A 16,084-nucleotide genomic window follows, 5' to 3' on the forward strand; every position below is an offset into this window, starting at 1 on the left:
ACCCTCTGCTAAACCCCTACCCCCAGCTCTTGGCTCAGTATCCAAAGCTTGCTTTTGATTTTTCTTTTTCCCCAAAAGGGTAGAAGGCACAAGATCTGACAAAGCTCAGGAATCTACTTCTAGCCCTGTTTCTGGTTAATAGTCGAGTCCTTTAGTGGGTTCTTTCAGAGTGGGTTTTGAGGGCCATGGGAAGGAAGGTGTGCTGCGTATAAGAAAGGCCGTTACTGGTGTATTCCCATTTATGCTGCAGGGCAGGGTTAGTACCCAAGGTCCAAAATGAACTTAATGCTTTTTTTATCCCCTAATGAACCCACCTTTTTCCTCCCCTAGAGAGACAGTGGGATCCAGTTTTTAGGTCTATTGTGTCTTTGGCTGAGGAGAGGGCTCTGCTGCTGCTCTTTGAAGCCAGGAATTCGGTGCACTATTAATATTCATTCTATTTGCAAATCTAGATTGAAAAAGTTCTTTCTGCAGAATCCTCCCTTTCTTGTCTCCACAGTTTGACCCTAGCAGTGTCTGACTTTTGGATAAAGGAGAGGAGGTGCTCACAATTGTATTTTCTCTTTGGTGCTACCTCAGAGTTGAAACAGCTGGCTGCCCACTCCTCCCCTGATGTCTACCTTTGTGATACACACATTTCTCCCCTGATGTCTACCTTTGTGATACACACATGTGATCCCAGCAAAGGGAGAGAAGATGGCCGGCAGAGGCTCTGCACCTTTCTACATCATGACCCCTCTCATTGGGTGCAGGCTTGAAGTTAGTGGTTTTTAAAAGTGGTGTGATAGCAACACTGGTCAAGATGTTTCCTCTCTCCAGCCCTCTTGTGATCAGCAACAAAACAAAAAAAGCTTTACAGAGACCTGAAAGGGTATGGCAGAACTTTGCAGGGATTTGAAGAAAGAGGAATCTGCAGAAAAACATTAATATTTATTGTTTGTTTTGCCACCAATGTCAAGGGAATCGCTGAGCATTTACTCATTTATATGATGTCGTACGTGTACCCTCTGTATGGAGGCTCCAAAGCTTTCCAATAACTGAAATGTGTGGGCTGTTTCTCTTTTTTGAATATCTAGAAATGGCTGATGTGTGTGGGATAGGCAGGTAATAAGAATGTCCCAGTATCCCTACAAGGGGCAGAGCTGGCTTCACAGCACCAGTAGCATAAGGCTCAAATAGCCTTCACTGGGATGCAGCCCCTACCGTGGTCCTCATGTTAGCAACTTGGTATGCTCACCATCCTCATCATGCTGCCTTGGTGTAGAGCTGGGAAGACGCATCCAGTAGTTTGTGCCCACCTTGTGTTGCTAGGGTGGTGTCCACAGGACACCGCAGCCCTCACCACCGCACCTTGTGTTGCTTTGCTTACTTTACTTACAGCTTTACTTGCCACTGAAGTCTTAACATGATGGGGTTTTGTTCTGGGTTTTGTTTGCTTGTTTTGTCTTTGGGGCAGCGTACAGATGGGTAGTAAGGAGGAAATTACACAAAGTATAGGGGTTGTAGTAATGTGCCTCTTTAAGGGTTATGACCTTCTTAGAAAGCAATGATATAGATGGACTAATACTGACAGGATTTTGAAGAAACCAGGCACGTCAGCACACAAAGGCCAAATGTTGCCCGTGTGCTCCTTTACTGGTCTGGGAGGAGGTACTGCCCAGTGCTGAGTAGGCTTGCTTTTACTAGAACCTCCTTATGGACACTAAGTACTCTTTCTCCTGTGAGAATTACAAGACTGTCCTATAAGCCAGTTTGAATTATGGAAACAAATCATTTGATCTGTCTTTTATCAGATCCAAATCCATCATGCAATTTTGTGACCCTCTTTTTAGTGCAACAGCACAAGTTCAAATACAAAATGGGATCCAACATCATGACAGTGACAGATGGCCTGGTACCTGTGCAGCACCATGTCACATTGTCAGGGTCTGCCCGCTGTGGATCTGCTGCCACCTGCTGAAAGAACAGCTAGGCTCAGCACAGACTCACAACAGCATCTGACATAAACTCCAACTGGTGATGTCACTCCTGCCTACCTGACATTACCTTCTTATGGGGAAGACATGCAGTCTGTCAGCACATGGTTTAAAATTTTTTGTAGAAAGCAAGCAGCAGGAGTTGGAAAGTAAAGCATGGACTTTAGTGAAGATTTAGTTTCATTCTATGTATTATTTTATCCCAGAAATCTCTTGTCTGGTAAAAGTGACCAAAAATGCTTTAAGACATTATGCAAATTCTCCAATTTAAAATTTGGAAGCTACCCAGGTTTAAAGTATCTTCTTTTTGAGTTCCATCAGTAATGATATCTTTGCACTTGAACAGTTCCTGGAGGAGGCGTCAACCTAGACACCACAAAGGGGGACGGGGGCTAATGAGAAGCAGGGCCACACCATCGGAGAGGCCCGGCTTCTCTCTTGAAGTACTGTTGGGTTTGCTTGTGGTGCTCATATGAAATTGCCCTTCCTCATTTCACCCATAAGTAGTTTCACCTTTGTAGAAAGTTTCACCCTCAGGAATATTTCAGAAGATGTCACTTATCACAAAGAGACTACAGGAGCAAGTGTTTCACTCAGAATGAACTGAAGAAAAGTAATGGCACAGTGAATCTCACACTTTCCTCTATTTTTCTTCAAGGATTTTATTCATAGCGCTGTATTTATATCCTTTTCACTCTAGTCTCCCCAGTTCTTCCCATCCCCCCTGAAATTTCATGGCCTCACACATAGCTTGCTAATCCCATTTAATGTTGCGGATCACGTGGGGTGGGATCACTTTCCAGGAGGCCAGTCTCTGGTCTGGACAAGACTGATTCTCCTCTTAGCAGTCATTGTGTGTAGCTTGCTGTCTCCTACTACATGGACGGGGAAATGTCTCATGTTCTTTGCAGAATCCAGATGTTTCTGTAGCACTAAATGTTCTCAAGAGCCCTTAACAATGCTCACTGTGTTTCTTGTTTCATCTTGAAAGAATTGTTTATCTTATTTATTTATATTCCCCGTCTCCCACCGCCTTACAAGATAGGGTCTCGATATGTAGCGCTGACTGTGTTTGACCCCTATGTAGATCAGGCTGGCCTCAAACTGACAGAGCTTTACCTGCCTCTGCCTCCCAAGTGCTGGGATTAAAGATGTGCACTACAATGCCCAGCCTTTTCTTACCTATTTTTTCTTTATGCCTTTTGTTTTGTCTTAACGGCTCATTCAATCACAGTATTAATTCCTAGCACCAGTGTTGACTTTGTGTTAGTATTTTGATTTGGGCTGACCAGATGACTCAGTGGTATAAGTACTTGCTGCTAAGTCTATTGACTTGAGCTCAGTCTCCAGAACCCATGTGGTGGAACGAGAGAACCCACTCCCACAGGTTGTCCTCTGGCCTCTACACATGCCCCTGCCCCAAATAAATAAATGTGAAATTAAGAATTTAAGTATTTTGATTTTGAATGTTGGTTATAGGTTTCCTATTAATTTGCATATATCATATATATTAAATGAGAGGGAGTACAAAGATTTTGTAGTTCCCACTACATATTTTACATTGTGTGAAGATACCTTTTAGTAAATGCCTCATTCTCCATTTTGACAGCATGGATTTCTGGTTAGTCTGTTGAAGGGAAGAGACAGGGAACAGTATTTTGTGTTTTGAGGGCCATATAAAATATGGCTGTTGCTTTGTGCTGGGTGTGTGTGTGTGTGTGTGTGTGTGTGTGTGTGTGTGTGTGTGTGTGTGTGTGTGCATGTATGTATTATATATGCATGTATGCACGCACGCATGCACAGAAGTGAGGAACTTTATAAGTTCTTCAAGTCTTTATGTAACTGGCCAACAGATCACTTATTTGTTGTAGCTATGAATAAAAAATGTAAAAGAAGCAATGTAAATATTTTTTTTGGGTTTGGCTTTTCAAAGACAGGGTTTCTTTATATAGCCTTGGCTCTCCTAGAGCTTGCTCCATAGACTAGGTTGGTTTCAAACTCACAGAGATCCACCTGCTTCTGCCTCCCATGTTCTGGAATTAAAGGTGTACATCACCACCACCCACCCTTTTTTCTCTTTTCTTTCTTTCTTTCTTTCTCTTTTCTAATGCTATTTTTCTTTTCTGACTGAACATGGAAAATTTTCTCATTAGATATTCTTTAAAAAAAAGATCGTGTGTGTGTGTGTTTTGGGTGGAACTACTGTTGCTTCTAAGTGGATAGAAACTACAGAAAATATGTAGATTGCTTACTTTTAAACCTTTATTGTGGATATTTTCTTTGTTTAACCTTTTAAATTTTATTTATTTATTTATTTATTTATTTATTTGGTTTTTACGAGACAGGGTTTCTCTGTATTGTTTAGGAGGCTATCGGTCCAGCCTGGCCTCGAACTCTCAGAGATCCGCCTGCCTCTGCCTCCCGAGTGCTGGGATTAAAGGCGTGCGCCACCACCGCCCGGCTTATTTATTTATTTTTTAGTTATTTAGTGTGCGTTGGGTTTTGCCTGAGTGTACATCTGAATGAGGGTGTCAGATCCCCTGGAACTTGAGCTACAGTTGTGAGCTGCCATGTGGGTGCCGGGAATTGAATCCCCTGTCCTCTGGAAGAGCCACCAGTGCTCTTAACCACTGAGCCATCTCTCCAGCCACCCCACCCCCCTTCGCTTATTTATCAGTACTGAGGACTGAACACTGACTTTCATGCATAACAGGCAGTTGCTCTACCACTGAGCTTATCTTCAAAGTATGTATATTTTAAAGTATGATATAGATAAGTATTAGAGAGAGAGAGAGACAGTTTAACCTTGGGTTAGAAGTGAGAACCACAATTGGAATAAAGTAGTCACCCTATAAATACTACTCTTAGTACAGGTTACTGTCCCTAATCCAAACACCTGAATCCACGCTGATGTTCTGAGTATTGACATCTTACCACAAGTAGGAAACTGACCTCCTGGAGTGAGTCAGGGCCGGATGCATAAGCACTGGTTTGTGAAACTGCCTTACCGAAAAGGATTCCTGGGCTTTGACTTCATCAGAAAGGATAGATGTATTAAGGATATTTTGCCTTCTTTGGGGCTCCATCTTTTTAGAGAGGGAAAGAGATTTTAATTTTCGATGAGAGAGTCAGAGCTCAGGCTGAATTCTTCCTGTGCTGCTGCTTAATTGGGAACCCTTGCTGAGTTAAGTGTTGAAATTCCAGTTTCTCACCTGTAAACGGAGCAGGAGGCGTGGGAGAGAGGGCGGCAGTACAGTGGCGATGTCTGCTTCTGTGTTGTTAAAGGGTTGGACCTAGAAGTCTTTGAATTGCCCAAGTCCTTCCTGAATAGGAACTATTTTGCGTTACAGAAAGCTGGAAACCAAGAGCCAGCGCAGTGTCTGCTCCAGGGCCCTGGAAGGAAGAGCAAATGGAAAGTTAGGAGTAGTCATCTTAACCCCATAGACTGTAGGCATCTCTGAGTGGGAGGGGACCTGTTGTGCCTTCTCTGCCAAAAGAGGCCTTCCCTGTAATTCTCCAGAGAACCCACTTTCAGATAAATGATAAAAACACTTCTCCAGGATGATAGCAGTGGTGTTGAAAAGAGTCTCACAGAAGCCAGAACGAAAAGAAGCACACAGACAAAGTCTGGCTAATCCCACCGGGTGAGAATATGACCACTACCAGTTTTTGAGCCAAACTTGAAGCAAGCTTTATTAAATACTGGCCAGAGCAATGGGCTGGAATTCCCAGAGTATGACAGTGAATTGCATTAGGCAGAGGCTTATAAAGACAAGGCCCACAAGGCTACATACTAACCACCTTCATACAATCACAGGCAAGCTTATATCCTCTCTATGTTCCTCTCTCCTACATGTGATCAAGCACATCCTATGCAGCTGGGGCAGCCAAGCTTGTGTACAGAAGCAAAAACATGTGGCATGTTACCTCACAGGTCCCAGCATTCCAAGAAGTTGTCTGTCCTTGACCAAGTAGGGCTTACAGGTTAGAGGATTTTTGTTTTATAGATTTCTTAAGCATAGTAATTTAAACGTAAAACATACTTTAGCCATCACAAGTCAGGGAAGAGACTTGGGGGACCTGGACAGAGGCAGATCATGTTTCTGTCCAGTTGCTTAGTTTTTTCTTGTTGTGTTTTGGGTTTCAGTGTTTTGAGACAGGGTTTTGAGGTTCAGGTTGGCCTTGAACTTGCAGCAGTCCTCCCAAATGCTAGGATTATGGTGGCGAGTTACAGTTTTGGCCCTGTCCAGCCTCTGAGAAGGAAGAGAAGGAAGACAAAGTCTTTTTACCATTTTGATGTTTATTTTTGCTTTCATTATTTTATTTACATGGTAAAATACATTATTGTCCCCATCTTTAATTTAATCATTTTATTCCAGCCCCATGTTACTGTCACCAGAGCTGTTAAGATTCAAAGCCTGGGCCTAGTTCAGGCTCCCCCCTCTTCTATAGGCCAGTTAAAAAAACAAGCAAGAATGAAGATTTATTCAGTATATGGCCACATTGGGAGAGGTGCAGAGTACTCCTCCCCCGCCCCCACCAATCCATCTTCAAGGTCCTGGCAGGGGGGGTTAGATTTAAGTAGAGAACAAAATGCATGCATAGTTAAGCAGTGCAGGTCCATGTGTGCTTGTACCCATCGCTGTCTGGACTCCAGTCTGTCTGCAAGGTGGTCTGACAAGTTGTTGGACCTGTGTGAAGTCTCCGTCTTGGGGACAAGTTGCCTCTCTGTCTGGCACTGGGCTTCAGCCCTTTTTCTCCTGTCTTGAGATACCTGGGGAAATTAGAATTTCTTGAGAGGGGAGCTATTGTCTCAATAGTTTGGTAGACTATCATCTTCATTATTTTTCTTTAGAAGAAATTAACCACCACTAGATGGCACAAGACACCATCACTACTCTGTCCATGTTAATTTTTAAAGATTTACTTTTAAAAGATAGGCTGCTAATGTATAGTTTTAAAAGTACAGTATGTATAACCTATAAAGGATAAAAACCAAAGACCAGAATAAATGTAAGCAAAACAAAAGCGTTCTAGAATAAGCATTTTGTCTCACTTGCACAGTGCGGTGGCACAGACCTGTGATATCAGTGCTTGGGAGTCTGAAGCAGGAGACTTGGAAGTTTAAGGCAGCCTGGGAGAGAGAAATGGCAAAACCTGTTGACGGTGGAGGTGGAGATACTGAATATGTACAGATATTCTTGTCATTATTGCCTAGATAGTATATAAACTATTCATTCAGCATTTATGTTGTACTAATAACCTGTAGTCTAAACTGTGCGTAGGTTACATATAAATACCGTAGTATCTTGGGAAGGGGTCTGGAAGCAGTCTTCCAGCATTCTGGGGGATGGTTGTGTTGTGGCTGCATGCACTGCAGACAGCAGGCAGGTTTTGAGGTAGATAATGGTGTTCATATGTAGGTCATATCTGAAATCTGAGTCTCATGCACAAATGCTTCAGTTGATCTTTTCACTTGATCTGTTGAAAGTTTTTAAAACAAAGCTTTTAAAAGACAAGTAGCTTAATCTGACCCAAATGATGTTTTTCATTGTTGTTTTCTTTTTTGTTTTGGTTTTTCAAGACAGAGTTTCTTTGTTTTGGAGGCTGTCCTGGAACTCACTCTGTAGACCAGGCTGTCCTCGAACTCACAGATATCCGCCTGCCTCTTGCCTCCTGAGTGCTGGGATTAAAGACATGTGCCACCAACGCCGGCTTGTTTTCTTTTTTCTATAATCATCTTTTATTTTTGAAATTATAATGTAATTACCTAATTTTACCCCCTTCCCTTTTCCTCCCTCCAGTCTCTTATGTAAACCCCCTCCCTGATGTTTTTAAAGTTATGGCCTTTTATTTTTCTGTAATTGTTGGGGTATGTGTATGAGAGAGAGAGATGGGGGGATGTCTTATTTCTTTAAATTTCATTTCTTAGAAATTGAGGGCTCTGTTTCAATTTGCTTTTAAATGAATGGTCTGACTACTGCTTTACATGTGTTATAAGAGAAATTTGTGGATGTAGGCACAGTTACAAATAGTTAAGTGCTGGTCATTTGACTTGGAATGATCAGGGAAGCAGAGAAGGGAAGACAGATACTGTCCTCTGCCTCAGCCAAAACAGAAGTTAAACTAGGCCTTAAGGAATAGTGGCTTCTCCTCACTCCCCTACCTTTGTGCACACAGTTTTCTGTAGTAGCTGAGCATGGTCCTTGCCTATCCATTGCTTGGCAGTTTCAATCCACAGTAGTTGATATACAGTTTTGTTTACAGATGGTGACACTGTATGCCTTTAATTTAGCTTTAGCCATTGAAGCCCTTAAAAAAGAAAGGTAGTGAGTTGGAGGCTACACAGTGAGTCCCTGTCTCAAAAATAGAGAATTCATAATAAAAGTTTATTGACTTTCTTCCCATGGACAGTGTATGTATATATTATAATTACATCATTTACACCCCCCCTTTCCTCTCCGTGGAATCCATTACATTATTAAAAAGGGGACTGGAGGCTCTCCCTACTCTTACCTCACGGCCCTGTTGTCAGTATTGACAGGACCCTCAGAGCTGTTGGAAGTGGTCTCTCCGAGGGGACTGTTTTCTGGGTGATGGCTGTTTGCCCAGTGCATCATGCAGTTTGGAGTATGAGCACAGGTCTGGGAGAGTCATGGGAATTATGAGTGCTAAGAAATTCGTACCCAGTTATATTCCTGTATTGCCCTTCATCCACATTTGTTAACTAGAAGCTGAAGAACAAGGACTGTTTGGGCAGAGGGCACTAAAACTCCATTTGTTAAGGTACAAGAATCAAAAACTATCCGTATGTGTAGAAAAATCATCAAATACATTTTAGTTCAGCTTGTCATTTAAAAGCTTTTGCTTAATCCTTTCTTTTACAGTTCCTCAAATTACTTTTTTAAAAAGCCTAACAGGAGCATTACAGGGAAAGCAGGTCATTTTGGACATGTATAAATGCGTGAATAGTGAGCTTGCCTTACAGAAACTGTGCCTTACAGATTGTAGGTGGGTCTGGAGTGTATCATAACCTGGAGTCGTTGATATTGCAGCTAGGACTTTGATCTACACGCATGAATATGTAATGCTAGTATTAGTTTTCCTTGGCGCCTGAGCCCCGAGCCATGGAGAAGAAACTTTCTCTTTGTGTAAAGGGGTGTTGACCTGGAGTCTGCCAGCAAGCATTTGTGGTTGTTGTCATAGTCTCTTGTTGCCTCGCTCACCTGACCTCATCTCAGGCAAATAAGGACAGAACAAGAACAAGGAAGTCCTCCTGGGCTACCTTTTCTTAATGCCACCAGCATATCTAGACTTAATCGGTATTAATGATAGAGCTGTGTGTTGAGCCTTGGGGCCAAGAGCTTGATTACATTCTCTCATTATTATACATAAGTCAACTGAGATTTAGAGTTTGGCTAAAGTCCTGCCATTAATAAATGAAGGCACAGGGCTTTGGCAGGGCAGTGACCTGGAACTTCCTATATTGATGAGAATGGCCTTGAATTGCTGATCTCTGTCTGCACCCCTTGGGGACAGAAATTACAGACATACAGTACTTACTATGCCAGACTGTTACGACAGTCTTTGTTCTGCAGTGTATTCTGACTCTTTGAAGGTAACGTGGTTGTGTGTTTCCTCCTTTTCTAGGGCTTCCTGAAGAATGAGAAAGACAATGCCCTGTTATCTGCCATTGAAGAGTCCCGGAAGAGGGTAAGAAAACAACCCCAAGTGCAGATGCGCGAGTGACAGTGCTCCTTTGTCACAGCATGATGACAACACCTTTTCTCTTTAATTAAAGTTTTGTTTTATGCTTTATTAGTCAGGGTGGAGGAATGTGGAGGTCAGAAAACAGCTTTTGCAGGTTATTTCCCTTTACCATGGCAGTTTGGGGGTCAAACCTGGGTTTCCAGGTTGGCAGCAAGCACCCTTACCCATCTTGCTAGCCTTGTGCCACTATAACTAACATTTTCTCAAATGCTTTTAAAATATGTTTGGTCCACTAAATAATGGCAGATCTATCAGCCAGAGTAGCCATTATACATTCTAGCCTACCTCCAGCACTACAAATGCTCTCAACCCGAAACTATGGGAATAGATGGTTTTGGGAAGGTGTTTCTAGATATTTTATTCTGGGAGCATGCAATAATTGTTGGGTGAGATTCCCAAGAGACAGCCGTGTAGAGTCCCTTGTCCAATGATGAATGTGCATATTTCATAAAAGCATGCCTGCGTGGTGCCCAAAGGTCGTTTCCTTCACTAATGAGGGTTACCTCCTTTTGTTTCTGACAGTAGCATCCCATTCAGAGTTAAGTGTTTGGGGGCTCCTGAGAGGTCTTTGGGGAGGAAGGAGAATGGGTTAGCTGTCAAGTTGGAGCTGCCTCTGAGAAGGTGGCTTCTCTTGGAAGCGCTGCCAGTCTGCCTGCTATGGCTCTCTGCAAAAGGAGTTGGATAAGGAGTGCTTTTCACTGTTCCAGTGTTCATTTACTTCACTCGGATGTCTAGTGAATGTGTTTATGTATTATTTGTGTCGTCTGAAAAGTAATAAAGTGAGACGTGTTCCTCTCAGTGAACTGTATTAGAACACTCTACAAAGGTGAACATCCCAACAGCACTAATAGGAGGCACGGCTGCCAAGGGGCTTGCCTTCTCTAATGTGCAAGTAATGTTCCAAAGGCGGTAAGTGACCAACACAGAAATTCCAGATTCCGTTAATTACATTGTTGGCAGCAGTACTTAGTCCTAGAAATAGAGAGATTCATTTGATTTAGGTTTGAAGACATTTAGAAATGATTTTTTGTTGTTGTTCACACTCTTGAATTTCTCACCAAAATTGGTTGTCCTGCTATAAAAGACCGATGAAATTAAATTAGGATTCTTGAATGCCTCCAAACCTTATTAATTCATTTACCCTGCAGAATGTATTTCTGAAATTGGCAGTCTCTAAATATTGTGCCATACTGAGACTAAATGTGCAGCCAGCCAAAACATTTAGGTGACATGCCACAGCACAAAATGTGTGCATATGTGTTTATGAGGGAGACATTCCAGTGTTGGGAGCCAGCCTCCGGGACACCTCTGACTTGGCTGGACACTGGAAGGTTGTTGCTGGGCAAAAATCATTTTCAATAAAAATGATTAAAAAATCAGCAGCTTCCTGGCATTTCGGTGGCAGTTTCATATCTGAATAACTTGCCAGAGTCCCGCCTAAATGCCAAGAAAACAGGCTGGAAAAACCGCAAACGTGTCCTTGCTTCTCCTGTTTGGTGCATCCCAGCAGAGGCGAAACGACACTCTCGGAGCACACACGGTGTTTCTAAAAGCTCAGTGATAATCAGATATGAAGCCGAAGCGATTGCCCTCTTCCTGTTAATAAGATGGGTGAGGAACTCCCAGCCTGCTCTTGACTCAGGGTCTGAAGCCTCCCTTCTTTTCTTTACTGTGTTCTGCAGGTAATGCTTTGTACACATACCAGCAGCGATTCAGCTTTAATTTTAATAGTTTCCCACTGCTTTGTTGTCTTTTCTGTGGTTGGTTTTGCCTGCCTTTTAATTCTCAGGTCTCTCCGCTCCCTTTCAACTTACCTACTCTGTCCTGTGTACTTCCCACTCGCCTCGGACCCTCACCACCCTTCTCTCTAGGGTTATTTGAGTAGCTCTGCTGATTTCTCCTCTTTAGCCACCATTCTTTTTCAGGTATATAATTCAGTAGTTCAGACTCTGCTATAAACCCAGTAGGCCACTGTTGGACACGTGGGTTGCTGTTCACACCTGATTGGCCCACAGACTGGATGTTCCATTATCTCTGATAGAATCAAGCTGGGGTGGTATGGTTAAGAGAAGAGAATTTTAATGTTGGGCCCTTTGTCTTTATTTTATGTTCTTTATCATACCCAACAATAAATAGGATGATGGTATTTAGGTTGCTGGCTGTTAGTAGATAAGTAGGCTGGCATCTTCTCCAGGACATGTAAGCAATGGAGTTACCAGAGCTCCACTTTTCAAAGCTGTCTGGTATTTCTAGAAGTACCAGGATAGCCAAATAAATGCTCTGTGTGTGTGTGGCAGGCGGGGGTGGCGGTTAATTCCCACTGTTGTCACTTTAACCTTACTGATGCTGGAATTCTGACCCCACTGTCCTCATCCCCGATTTCTGAGGTGGTGTGTTGTCTGTGTTCGTCAGCTGCCTTTACTACTTTGCTGTTGGTTATTAGTCAGAGGCCAGGTCTCTAGGAGAAGCTGACCCCATAGTGTTCTGGCCAGTGCCACAGTTTTGCCTGTGTCATTCTTATTTGCTCTTGCAAACTCTATTCCACCTGCCTGATTCTCCTGCCACTTGAGCCTTGTGCTTTGCTGCTAGGGGAGGCTCAGGGGTAAAGGCAGTTGCTGGGTTGTTAAGAAGCACTTGAGAAATAGTTTGGCTTCCTTGTGTGCACATTTTGGAGGCTCACATCTAGGGAGTAGTCTGTTTCCCCATTTCAACTCCAGCTTTCTGATCCATCTCATTTCGCCAGTCAGAATGCACAGCCTCCACGTTTATGTTTAGGTGTATGAACAGAAGACCGAGATTTTTTCCCTGTGTATGTCTCAATTCCGGCTGGCCAATACTCATGCTGTCTGATTCTCAGTACAAAGAACAAAACCAGGGAAGACTGTTTTTAAAACTTATGTTCATTTCTCCCATGTCTTCAGAATACATTATGGGAAAGGGATACAAAATGTGCTGCCCTTCCTAGTCATTTTGTGTGTATATATGTATTGTGTTCCTTATTCTTTTAGTCTACATTTTAATAAATACTGTTCAAAACTCAGTGCATTTGTAGGAAGAATATATTTAATTTTTCTAATAGTTCACCACAGATCATGTTCATAACTATTATCAGTATAAATTATCAGCATTGTTGCAAATAAAACAGGCATTACTAATATGCTCTCAGTGCTACCTAATTAGATGCCAATCTCATTGTAGGTGAGAAGGCCTTTTGAAGAGGGGGCTTTAGCTGGGGGAAACGGGGTCTGCCAATTAAAGAGTTACAGGCTGGGAACAGCCTTTCTTCAGTGTAGCTGTAAACCATTTTAGTTCTGTCTTCCTTTCTTCCTTTGCCTCTTGCTTTTCTCCCTCCTTCAACCCCTGTTTCTCTCTCGTCTCTCTCCTGAGTGTCTTTGTTCTGGTAGCTGACAGTAGTGTAGTCACCAGACTTTTTTGTGATGTTAAGTAGACTAGTAGAAAATCAATCCCAGAAGGCTATTTTTTATTTTAGTACTTTCTTCCTGTTACAAAATAAAATAAAATGGTGTTTTAAAATACATAAATGAATAAAGAGAGGGGTTTTGTTTTGTTTTTGTTTTTGTTTTGGTCTTTGGTGTTTGTTAAATCTTAAGATACCAATGTTTCATCATTGTTGTATGTCCTACAACAAAAATGGTATTATTGTGGTTTGTAGTAGGTAGCTTAATTCCAAAAGTCTAATAAAGATATCTGTCTTAATAAGCACAGAGAGATGCTCATCATTACTAATCATTAGGAAAACACAAGTCAAAATGACAATAAGCTTCCTAATACTCTTATTAGAAACAACAACAACAACAAATAGTGTTGGTGAGAATGTAGGGAAACAGGAACCCCGATTCACTATCAGTAAGGATGTAAAGTATCCTATATGGAGACACGTAGCCTCAGAAAATTAAAAAAAAAAGATTGCTAATATAATGCCAGTGATTCTACTTTTGAGTATATCCCCAAATTGAAGACTGGAACTTGAAGAGATATCTGTATACCCATGTTCTTAGCAGTGTTATGTACAAATGGAAAGAAATTTTAACACATGCTTCAACATGGTGAGCCTTAAGGACTGCTAACTAAAGTAAACCAGTCATAAAGAGATACAATGTATGGTTCCCCTTCTGTGAGATAACTTGAGTGATCACACTCGGAAAAGGCAGGCTGGTGGTTGGCAGGGTCTGGGTAGAGAAAGGAATGGCCTGTTTTGGTGAACAGCTACAGAGCTTTGTAAGGATGGAAGATGGTGACCACTGCATCTGAATTTCTTCATGTCCCTGAACTTAAAATGGTAAACCTTGGCTTGGAGAGATGGCTCAGCAGTTAGGAGCACTGGGTTTGATTCCCAGTACCCACACACGGTGGCTCACAACCATTTGTGATCCTCCATGGGTGTGCAGATATGCATGCAGGCAAAAACAGCTATGTGCATAAAATAATAAAATACTTTTTAAATGGTAAATCTATGTATATTTTCCCATGGTTTAATACAAGTTTTTAAAAATGTCTTTAAACCATTGAGCTAGAGAGTATGTTATAAACAGTTGTTAGCAAATTTTTTAAATGATAAATTTTTAAAATAGATTTTTTTTTCTGTGTCTGCTTCTGGAAAAGTGGTTGGTGAATGGAGGCTCCCGTTTTGCAGTTCAGCCTGGTTTTAAAGGGAACCAGTCTGCACTTTCTTACTGGGTCCGTGCTCTCTGTCCTCCCCGACAGACCTTTGGTATGGCTGAGGAGTATCATCGAGAATCGATGCTGGTCGAGTGGGAACAGGTGAAACAAAGAATCCTGCACACACTGCTGGCCTCAGGAGAAGATGCCCTGGACTTTACCCAAGAAAGCGAGGTAGGTGGAATCAGATAAATAATTATTAGTTAAAGTATAAAGTTCCAGTGTTTGTCTTAACTGTTGATTGGTAGCTGAACCAAGTTGCAATTTTTCTTCTCTATTAAAGATTTAATTTAAAAAAATAAAATAAAGACAGTGTAGAGACATGATTCAAAAATTAAAACACCCTATCACCAGATACCCCATTCCATTAGCCCTTTGTAATCACTGAGTCATTGCAGTTACTTCCCCCATACACGTTTCTAGCATTGCTTTATACAAGTGTACATGTCTGAGAGTACATTTGAATTTTGTTTATGTTACACAAAATTAGCTGTGTTCTCTTCTGCATCTTTCTTCTTTGGCTGCATGTTGGAGATCTTTCCTGCAATGGACTTTGGGGGCTGTATCTAGGTCTAACAGACTTGTCTGCCTTTGTGCTTGCCGTATGTTCACCATGGAGGAGGTGTGGGGCAGTCCTGGACCTGAGATCCTGAGTCGTAGTGTCTCTTGAGGTCTTGTACAAGCTGTTGAACCCTCCAGACAGACCTTTGATGTCTAGTGAAGTAGCATTATCTGGGCAGATCAGGGATGACTGCAGAGTCTGACTCATGGTGACTGCTTCTTCCTCCTTGTTTTTCTTTTTTAAGCCCTGCTGGCCTGGAACTCAGGTATCTGTCTGCCTTTGCCTTCTGAGTACTGGGATTAAAGGCGTGTGCCACCGTGTCTGGCCCTGTTGTCTTTAATAAACTAATTTCAGAATTGGGGTTGGAATTCAGTTAGTATAACTTGCACAAAGCCCGGTGCAATCCCCAGTACCAAGGAGAAAGATTAAAAGTTCAAGATCAAGACCAGCCTAGGATACATGAGATCCTATCTCTCTTTCTCTTTTTAAGTATCTAAAAGTAATTTTAAGATATTAGAAGTTCAAGATCAAGGCCAGCCTAAGATACATGAGATTCTCTTTTACTCTTTTTACATATCTAAAAGTAATTTAAGATATTTGCATTTTAATGTTTTAAAAGTGAGATTATTAATATTACCAGTTCTTCTTGTTCAGTTTTTTCCCTAGAACTTGTTTGATGAGTACTTAGCATTTTTTTTTGACAAGACTTTACACCCTAGCACTGAATTACAGGCATATGCCCCACATCCCGTGCAGGCGTCTCCCTCTTACTGTATCTGGAGCTGAAGGTCAAGCTCAGAGAGCTGTAACACACTGGCAAAACCAGCACTGTTGTCTCCCTTGTCTTGGGTGTGTTGAAGTGCAGTCGAGGATTAGGTGGGTTGGCTGTCTGTGGGGCCTGCAGGGTAGCTTTGCCCTGCACCTGCACATGCTTTTGATTTAAGAGCCAGTCTTTCTGTTCAATTAGTCCCCAGGTAAGTAACTGCTAATGTCTGGTTATTTTAGGAAACCGCTCCATAAGGACCCTGTCCTATATTTCTTAGACTCAGGGACTTCAGATGGGAACAGTCTTTGAGGAGGGCGAACTAATACACGA

The 16,084-nt window shown here is 42.1% G+C and overlaps 1 protein-coding gene across 3 annotated transcripts in view; it reads left to right on the forward strand.

The window, feature by feature from the left end:
- Nup93 (nucleoporin 93) overlaps positions 1 to 16,084 on the forward strand; it is an 88,586-nt gene that overhangs the window by 50,530 nt on the left and 21,972 nt on the right. For all 3 annotated transcript variants that reach the window (XM_040740761.1, XM_021232144.2, XM_040740762.1), the window contains 2 exons: positions 9,627 to 9,689; positions 14,472 to 14,600. In XM_040740761.1, the coding sequence (XP_040596695.1) occupies positions 9,627 to 9,689; positions 14,472 to 14,600 (192 nt within the window). The remainder of the gene's footprint in view (positions 1 to 9,626; positions 9,690 to 14,471; positions 14,601 to 16,084) is intronic.

The sequence above is a fragment of the Mesocricetus auratus genome, unplaced genomic scaffold (assembly GCF_017639785.1).
Source record: "Mesocricetus auratus isolate SY011 unplaced genomic scaffold, BCM_Maur_2.0 Super-Scaffold_100714, whole genome shotgun sequence".
Lineage (NCBI taxonomy): Eukaryota > Metazoa > Chordata > Mammalia > Rodentia > Cricetidae > Mesocricetus > Mesocricetus auratus.